Source organism: Sturnus vulgaris, chromosome 3, assembly GCF_052056855.1.
Source record: "Sturnus vulgaris isolate bStuVul1 chromosome 3, bStuVul1.hap1, whole genome shotgun sequence".
Classification (NCBI taxonomy): domain Eukaryota; kingdom Metazoa; phylum Chordata; class Aves; order Passeriformes; family Sturnidae; genus Sturnus; species Sturnus vulgaris.
The window spans coordinates 15,442,153-15,452,323 of record NC_142245.1 but is presented as its reverse complement, the minus strand read 5'-3'; the positions used below and the strand labels follow the sequence as shown (position 1 = coordinate 15,452,323).

At 36.7% G+C, this 10,171-nt stretch overlaps 1 protein-coding gene across 28 annotated transcripts in view; it reads right to left on the bottom strand.

Moving 5' to 3' along the window:
* Window positions 1-210: 210 nt before the first annotated feature.
* NRXN1 (neurexin 1) overlaps window positions 211-10,171 on the bottom strand; it is a 671,565-nt gene continuing 661,604 nt past the window's right edge. For all 28 annotated transcript variants that reach the window (XM_088161001.1, XM_088161002.1, XM_088161013.1 and 25 more), the window contains one exon: window positions 211-3,608. In XM_088161001.1, the coding sequence (XP_088017127.1) occupies window positions 3,301-3,608 (308 nt within the window). In that variant the 3' untranslated portion in view covers window positions 211-3,300. The remainder of the gene's footprint in view (window positions 3,609-10,171) is intronic.

Genomic DNA, 10,171 nt, shown 5'->3' with positions numbered 1-10,171 from the left:
ACAATTCATTGATGTCATTAATACATTTCTAACTGGGCCAGTTGAACACAAGACTTGTAGAAGGTTTTCACTGAAGTATACAAAGAGCTCTCATGTGACTTTTTCCTAACATGAATGTCTGTAACTTCATACCAATTTACCAATTTTTTTCACAGCCTCAAGATGAACCGGTACTCACAATCTAAGAGCAAGAGAAGAAACAAGCCATCATTTGTATTAAGAAACATTTTTATTAACAAAACAGTAAATTCCACTTGCTTAGCATTTCCAATAATGAATAAATTGGCCTTGCAACAAATAAAAAAATTGTAAATATCTATCACAGAAAGCACTATAAGGTTAGGGGCATTGGGCCTCTCTTTGATGTCTTAGGGTTGAAAGTTTCACATGTTATTTAGTGTTTTGTTAAAAAAGGCAACACAATACAGTCATAGAAATGAAGCCATCTCAGTCAAACAAATTAGGTTACTATAGAGAAAGGATCCAATTTTATGTTAGGTAGTTGGTTTATGTCTGTTTGTTTGTTGTTGCTGCTTTTAAACAAAAAGGAATTTTAAATCCACTTGCTGGCATTTCTGATACATCCATAATTGTTTTGTTTTTGTTTTTTTTGTTAAATTATGAAATTAAAGAGGAAAAAAGGAGAACCTTCAGAAACAGTGTTAAAATCATGTTTTCTTATTTTAATAGTAGCAGGTTTTTTGGGTTTTTTTTTAATGTATGGATTTAGTTAAAGATTGATTTTTAACTGCCTGGAAGTTATCCTGACAACACTATTTCATTAATGCAATCAACACCAAGCAGAAAAGACCGTTTCATCTTGCCCAAATCATATTCTGTCATGTCCAGTCTCCTGTCAACAGATTACTCTTGTTCTTCTAGGTATCTTCAAGCACTGAAGTCTGAACACCACCTGGCTTTCAACTTCTTTCCCCCCTCTTGCTTCCAGCAATAACCTCCAGTCACCCTTGCCCCTGCCATTCCCTGAGTACAGCTGTCTTGTAAAGGTGGGAGAAATTATGAGTGCCACAGGTGAGCAACAATCTAAGAAATGAACATCAGGTGGATTTTGTGGCTTTTTTGTGGTTTTGGTTTTTTCTTCATTTTTGTGTAAATGCTAATGAAAATAAAGTCTTTTCACAAATGCAACATGGCACACCTTGATGTGGTTGGCAAACTTCAAGAGAGGTGTTTTCATGTCAGCTACATGTATTTTTAAAGTGCTCTGACTCCCAGATAGATAGCTGTACCAGTTCCCAACTTTTTTCATCAGCTACAGTGAGTAAGACACAACAAAACGTTTTGTGTCTGCTGTTTAAAGCTAATTTTAAATTTCTCTTTCCTGTCTGTAAAGTGTGAATATCTATATCCCTCCCAGGAGGCCTTCTGATGATTTGGTTGATTTCTATTGAACTACCCTCTTTCTGTCTAATGTATTCCCTTTGAACTTCTGTGTAAATAAAATGTTATGTTATGATTTATTGCTGTGAAACTAATGAAATACTACTAGAAAAAAATTCCAAACTTAACATGTAAATTACAGCATTACATTTCATGTGTTTAACTAAAATGCATTAATGTTTTATATATGCGAGATAAGCTGTGTCACTTTAAAACATAATGAACTTATATCTGTCTGGTTATGATGTCTTGCAATACTACACAATCAACTTAGCTAAAAAATACTTTTTCATATGTCAAAATGCCCACCATTGAAAAATACTATCGTGCACTTCAAGAGTATTTCCTTTTTGGAGAAAGGGATAAATTCTGCAATAGAATCAGCCTGGATAATTGCAATGGGTATTTTTAGATCTTTCACCACCCAGTGCTGTAGAAGCTGTTCTTCATATGAATGCCAGATAAACACTATATGATACTTCCTAAGATTCTCAAGACACTCATCATTCTTGTAATTTCTAAGAACAAGGTTTCTCTAAGGCAAACCATGTTCTCCAATAGTGAAGCTTTGACTGGAAGCCAAAGGCCAGTTTAAGAAACTAAATATTTAGCTAATTAATGAATGTATATTTCTAGGAAAATTGGCCATTTTGATCAACTTCATTGATGCATATCAGGAGCAAGAGATGGAGATAGGAGGGAGAAGACAAATTACAGTAGAGATATATTTTTGCTTTCTAGTCCACTTCTTTCATACAAACTACTGAAACTTAATTGCAACATAATAGAGCTGTACAGGTAAGAAAAAAATTAGCTGACTCTTATATACATTCATACACATCCCCCTTTGTATAACCACTACACTGTAAATTAAAAATTAAAAAAAAAAAGGGGAAAAAGTCTGGGACAATTTATAATGGCTGCAAAAAAACTGAAGAATGTCTGTTGCTCCAGATGTCATAAAACTTTCTATACCTAGCAACACTTATAACATTGAGTTTACCAAAAATGGTTGAAGAGCAGATATAGTTTGCATTTTCTATACAACAGGCTATAAAACATCACTTATCACAGTCCAGAAAGCACATATAGATGTGTTTTTATATAAACATATGTAATAACATATTAAGCGTGCATGAAAATTTCCCAATGATTGCATCTATGCCCTCTTGTTTTTCTTTTTTTTTTCTTTTTTTTCTTTTTTTTTTTTTTTTTTGTGGAAATGTGCCTTATATTCCAGATTTTTGTTTTTGTTTTTGAAAATAAGGCCTCCGTACTATTTTCCTCACAACCAGAAAGGGGCTTTTTGAAAGTATTTCTACATAAGTCTTCAGAAAAGCCAGCACTTTGTTTCAAAATGCAAGTTTCCAATCACTGCTTCACTGCACCAGATGGCAAACTCTATGTTTGCTTGTTGAGTCACCATATATAATGACAGTCTTCTCTGACAATAAGACTAACTTACTTCTCAAGAAAGCGCTAGCACTTTGGCTAAATCCAGAATCATAGGTAGCTTCTTTTTTCTTTTTTTTTCCTGTTTTGTTTTTTTTTTAATTTGATTTTTTTTTCATATTGTGCCTCGATGTTGTAGTAATACTCCTTGCTTTATGAATGCGTGGTGTCATCATTGTCTTTCAGAAACGTTCCAGCAACATAAAGACAGGCAGAGTAAATGAAAACACTGTGGATGTTAGGGAATTTATCAGCTCCTGTTTCTGAAAAACAAGAGCATGAAATGCTTGTTTTTAAAAACAGTCTTTCCTTTCTGATTGCATTCCCTGTCTTTTCTGTTTGTTTGTTTTTGAATGTGCTTCATAAAAAGTAAAGTAAATAAGTTTGTATTATGTCTCAGATAAAATGAAGACTATTTCTATACAAGCGTTCTTTTAGATGTTGAGATCAGACATAGTACTCCTTATCCTTATTTTTCTTGTTTTTGTTGGAACTTTTAGCGCTGTTGGGCTGTTTCTCCTTGATCACAGCCCCATTGGATTGTGCTGAGTTACTGATGTAGTTTCGACTCTCATCCACGTGGTAGGATCCTTCGTCTCGATTCCTGTACTTGTACATGGCATACAGGAGGATGAGGATGCACAGCGCCGCTGCTGCCACGATCCCAACCACCATGCCCGTCGTGCTGCTGGATTCACGGATCACCTCGGACGAGCCGGGGTACTCCCTTCCTCCTCCTGCCCTGGTAGGGTTTGCTGTGGGTAGAGAAGGAAAGAAAGGAGAGGTGATCGTTGGGTTTGCACATCAAGGAGTCACTCATGTCTGCTGCTACGGTCACGTATCCTACCTGCACCCACTGCCGCCCTCTTCCAGTCCAAAACCAGTTAGGGTTGCAGCCCGTCCCTTTTTCAAGCTTTTAAACAAGGAAAAGGACAGCAAGGAATGTCTCGTTCTAGTCTTCAGAGGTATAATTTGTCCCAGTGTGTTATTAAGCAAATCATGCCTAAATAATCTAAAACAACAGGCGTGCCATAATTTAAATGCAGGGGCATGAACATCTCAGAGGAAAGAATTTCCCTCTCCCTCTCTCCCTCTCTCTTTCTCTTTTTGTAAGGAAAGTGACATCATTCTATTTATTGACAAGGCAGTGACGCCAAGACAGAATGGAGGGAGGAAAAAAAGAAAATGGCTGATAGCAGCCAATAAATTCACTAGAAATAGTGTATCCTCAGCTCTCCTGTACACTTCCCTCACCAAGCTTCTCAGTTTCTCCTTTCCTTCTAATATTTTTTTTTCTTTTTAAAAAAGTAATTATATTTACTCTTAGCACTTTTAGAGAGCTATCCAAACCTACCTCCTATTTTCTAATTCAGGGTCCTCCTTGAATATGGCTACACTTCAGAGCACTTTTTCACTCAATTTCTCCCATTCCCTCTTTTCATCACTGATGCTATTATCAGATGTTCCTTCAAGGATTGCTTTATATCCCAAGAAAACCTCTCAAATTGCACAGAGCAAGGACTCGGCCGCCTAAGAATCCATCTCTGAGGCCACACTCTGGTCTTTTCAGCTGTGATATGAATAGAACTGACCTATGTCTTCACAGTGGAAAATATTCTTGATAGGAACTATTGTGTTGTCTGGCATATTTTGTCCTCTTGCCATGAGGAATGAAACCCTAATTCCAGGAGGAATTTCTAGTTTAAATGCTCACAGCACACACAGTGCTTTTACATTTTCCATGATCTCCTTTCTTTGTTGAATTTTGCAGCAGGAGGGGAGGCACATCTTTATATAGAATCATTTAAAGTAATGATAGCTGAGCTAGATCTTCTCTAACATAACAAGTGTCATGGACAAAAATGAAAATATCTGGTTTTATGCAGTATTCCTCTGATTACACCAGCATTTCCAAACTCCTGGGAGGCTGTGTATCCTCAGCACTGCCATCTTTGGCTGAGCTCAGGAGAGCCAGGCTGGCTTAGAGGAACTGCATTTTAAATCATTATACATGGCTAAAAATTCAATCAGTAAAGTATAGATGCTAACTAAAAGTACTAAATGCTAGTTTTAAAATATATTCATAATATTAACTTTATCAGGGTGTGCCTACAGGTAGCACTGTACTGAAGTGTGTTAGAAAAGTGTCTTGCTCAAAGTGCACAAAAGCCCACTACACTCCATAGTCACTTTTTTAAGCACTGTAAAGGCATAATAGGAAGATGGTGATTTTAAGGATGCTACATTAAAGGTAATGCCATCCAAACTGTCAGCACTGGTCAAAAAATTGGAGCAAGTTTGGACAACCACAATTGGAAGCAGCCACCAGCTATAGACATCTACAATTGGCCTATGAATAATAAAACATAAGAAAAAAGCCACAGCTCCCCAAAAGAATAAGTTCCTTCTCCACCCTAGTATTACTCATCATTTATTTATTGATGATTTGTGTTCTTACTGCTGAACACCTCTTCCTGGCAGTTATTTCAAACAGGTTTAAAGAAGCTGATATTTTGTTTGGCTGAAAGAACAGAGGCAAAACAGTAAGATACAAAAAACTCCATATCAAATAGTATTTTAACTTTTTGTATCCTTCTGGAAGTTCTTACTTGTTATGAGTTGGTGCACTTGGTACTTTCTATGGCTACACAAGAGATCTTGAAGTTTTTAAGATGTTTTTGTCATTTCAGGGCAGATGCCACCCTACTAAGAAAGGTGTCCTGTTCCAAAGTAGACAGCGACTGGTTTAGATCCTGTTTGTTCATTGTAGCTATTGTAGAAAATGGATATTCTTTTACACTTAGGGTGTCATTTACTGTTTTACAAGAGACAATGCATTGTGTGCAGAACAAAGACTGAGTATTTCCATAGTGAATGAAAATGAGACAGAGTCGTATCTTACTGTATGAGATTTCAGGAAATTAATTTCTGTCTGAGAAATAATAGAAACCACTGAATACACTGTCAATACCTGATGGATTAACAGCTTCTCTTTCTCTTTAAGACACATTCATTTGGGCCAAGAACTGTCAACTGACTTTACAATTAATGTCTACTAAATGACACTTAACAGCTTGCTCAGAGGAAAACATTCTAATATTGCAACCTTAAAGAAACATTTAAGGTATATTTTCCAATGTTACCTAAATTCATGCCTCTCATCTGATGGCTTCCTTTTATTTTAAGAATATTTTCACAATTATCTCATTTAACCCAACTCTCTGAGAAATATTCAACCACTACATTAATCCTATTTAAACATTTCAAAGCATCTGTTGTTGCATTTGTTTGGCTTTCTGGAAAAGGAGCAGTTCAGCAAAGAAAAGGACTTGCTATTTTTGTTCCATTTACATCAAAATATGCTTTTAACCTAGAAGGGCCTCCAGACAAATGGAGGAGGAGGAAATAGAAAAGTTTTACAAAGTATATAGGTTTGTCTGTGAGCACCTTAGATAGGAACAGCTAATGGGGTACATACCAAAGCAGTACTCCCTGAGACAGAGAGGAAAGGGCCACTGGAAAAAAGCCAGCTTTATTTTCTTCTGAAATATTTATAAATAAATCAATCCACATCCAAAACATTGCTGAAACAGCTGCCTTCTGCCTTCTATTTAAGCAGTACCTTTGTTTGACTAAGACTAAGATTCAATTCCAAGGGGAATTTACATGTATCTTTTTTTCCCTGCTAGACAGGAACTATTGCAAGGGATGGAAGATGATCTCAATAGAGAGCAAATGAAGATTATAAATTTACAGCAATTGTGCTCTTTGCTTCCCAACTCTTTGGGAAGCACTGGATGCACTTTTCTTCCCACCACCTTGGTAGCTGGACCAGGCAGAGCCACTGGCTCCTGGCAGAGCAGCAGAGGTGTGTCTGCAGGTAACCTTGTCTGCTCCTCAGCTGCAGTCACTTGCAGTGTCTGAAGCATGAAAAAGATACCAACTTCATCCCAGACATCTTACTGTAAATGAGAACTGAAATACCTTATTGGAGTATGTTAAGATTAAATGACATAAATATTACTCTGATTTTTTAGAGTAAACACTTGTCTCAAAAATATACCCAAAAACTAAACCCTGAAACTATCTATTTATTAAAACAATAAATTGATGTTGGTTTGATTAGGAACAAGACAAAAACATAAAGGCACTAAATATGCTCAAACCTTGCCCTAACAGTGAGAGGAAATGATTGTCATCTTGTGGTGCAAGGATTCCTTCTTTAAACAACTTCTCTGATGCACAGATCTTCCTCTCAACAGCACATAACCAGCATTTTTGTACTGCCTCAAAGACCAGCTTAGAAGTAACTGAGGTTCTAAAAGCCTCTTCTACCACTTATGAAAAACTTTACATGAAATAATAGCAATTGAGCATAGTTTTACATTGTGTAATAATGGATTAGAAAGTTATTCTTGACTGTATTTCTAAGTGGTTTAAAATTTAGAGGGGAAAAAAAAATCTAACTATTTTCAGTGCCCAGTTTTCATTAATACTGTGAAAAGAAAATTGGAATTGCAGGTTCCCATGGTGTTTGTGAATTGAAATTAGCAGACTGAAAAACAAAACAAAACAAAAAAAAAATGACAAAAGGACCCCAAACCTGTTTTCTTTACATTTATGCCTTCCCACAAACTGTGAATAGGAAATTACTCACAAGACAGAAATGTTTAACTACTGCATTTGCAATGAGGCATGAAGGCAATTATTTACGGGACACATATTAATTTTCACTCTGTGTGCTATCATTGTAGACCTGTTTGTGGTCGATTTTCTGCACCATTGTTGGATTCTGGTGAACTGGTTTCTAAGCTAACTGCAATTTCAGCACCTCTTTACAACGAATACCTCTGGAAAACAAACCCCAGCACTTCCTCTGCAGTACTGGGGTAAATGCAGCCCAGCCTCAAAAACAGTATGAAGATCTGCTGTAGACTTGTGTTTAATGCAAATTTTTTAAGGTATCTGTTCTACTCTTTGGTGTGCAAACCCAGGACATAATGCATTAAGATACCTCTAAAGTGACATCTTAGCTTGCTATAAAAATAGTTTAGCAGTGGAACAGCATCCAGAGCTAAAAAGGTTGCTTTGCTAAGAAGCTTAACATTCTCTCTGCACTGAACAGAGTGCTTATTTCCAAGTGTAATGATTTATCATATATTGACTTCGAATCATTTACAACTCCTTAGGACTGCAGGTTTTGCAAGTAACTTCTTTTTCCCCTGTGGCTGAGAGGTGGAAGGTTGTTTTCTCAACCTTTTAAAATGTCATTGTAAATCTAAAGGGAGATAGGTTAGTTGGTTGTACAGTGCCAATTGATGGAGCATAGCAAATCAATGGGGTTTAGGAGTTACTATGTTTTGCAGAGCTGAGGGGAATATTTCAGTTTTATAAGAAGCTTTTGTGAAAATATTTTCCACGAAACTAAATTTAATTTTAGCCAAAATGGAGAATGTAAACCAACATATCACTTAATATTTTTAGAAGCCTTCATCCCTGTGGTCTTACCCTTTTTATTAGTATATTTAAACATTTTAGTTGCATTGCTTCTCTTTTAGTATTCTTTCTCTCCAAACTTTTACCAGTTCAGGTGTCCTATCTCTTATCACTTCTACATTTGTCATTCAGCTTTCTAACTCTCCTTCTTTATATTCTATGTGAAGTAATTTTCCTAGTTTTGTGCATGTCCTGAGAAATCTCTGGTAATTTGGTACTTTGTTTCAGAAGTTTTGACTAACTAGCAGACTCAGTAGTTGGTCTATATCTTAAATTGAAGTATTCCTAAGAGTGTGAGGTGGAGACGCGGGGGGGGGGAGGCTTTTGCAAATAAGATAACATAAGGAAGACAAAACAGAAATATTACACTACTGACAGCATGTTTTCAAGCTAGAGCTAAGCTGCTGCAATTGTGGGCCACCAGTTCAGACAGCTAAACTGGGATCGTTTGCTCAGTGAATTGCCGGCTGCTCTTGCTCCCTGAAAACTCAGTGTTAAAGCAAGAAACGAGCAGGGGCACTGGAAATATAAATTTTTGGTGGCAGCTAACTGTAAGATTGGCTGCATTGAACCAAAACTGTGACATTTGGGCTCCACTGTCTTCAGGAAAAGTTTTGCTATGAGCTTTGCCAGATCAAGGTTTCTTTGCTTGTTATTTTTAGCACTGTCATCTCATTAAAAAAAATTCCAAATCTCCTTGTCAAGGAACCAGTTTCCAGCAGAGTACCAAAATGTAGTTGTAAAGTGCGAGGAATCTGCTGGCTTGGCCTGCAGAGCATGGAATGATTCTTGCTCATGAAATGAGCTGGAGGTGCAGACACCCACATTCATGTCATAACTGTGGGTGATTCCCTGATTTTCCTCCTTCACTAAGCAGCTACTACATGAAGATATAAATGTCTATGCCACAAACATTATATATATATGGTTTAAATGTTGAAGCCAAAAGCATACCACATTCAATTTGTACCAAATACTGTCATCAAGTCAGACCATTACTGACAAAGTTGATAATATGCCTGGGAGAAGGGGCCAGGCTTTCAAGACATCCAGAATATACTTGAACACACACTGGGTATGCAGCTTCTATAAATACTGAACTACTCCCTCTACCCAGAGGCTCAGATTCAACAGCTAAACTTGTTCTGCCTGAATCCCATTACTGCCTAAACCATACATGCTTCTCTGGGAGTGGGAAGAGAAAGACAAATGGAATTCAGGATGGATATAAGCTATATTTGATGTAATTAATGTTCTTTTTCTCCTGATAGAATTATTAAAATTAATAAGACTGCCTTGTTTTTCTTTGCTTCTCTCATCATAGTCTATAAAACAATTCTGGTGTCTCTGATGTTAGCACAAGGGAAAAAGAGTTTGAGATAGCTAGAAAGCTTTGTTTCATTTCAGAATATAATTCTTGTGTTCTCACTTCTTTAGTCTTTCATTTGTCCCTTTTCTGAACTTCTTAAAGGGTACATTCACAACATATGATGTATTCTAGATCTGAAGCTTCTGTTTAAGCCAGTTCACATTTAAACCATTGAAGTCCTAGATCTATACCATAGCCCTGACCCTCAGCCCTTAAATATAGCTGGTTTTGAAAGCTATATAGACTAGCATGTCAACACAGCAGAATAAGGCTTCATTCTGTTCTTTATATAGTCAGAAGAAGATAGCCTAAGGTTAGACTATTTCAGGTACATTCACCCTCATTATAGGTTACTTTTGCCTTGAATTTTTCCTGCTTCCATTTATAAGCAGCATCCTTGGAGAATACCTAGTTCTCAAATTTGTCAGCATTTGCCTGCCACTGTCAGGCTGT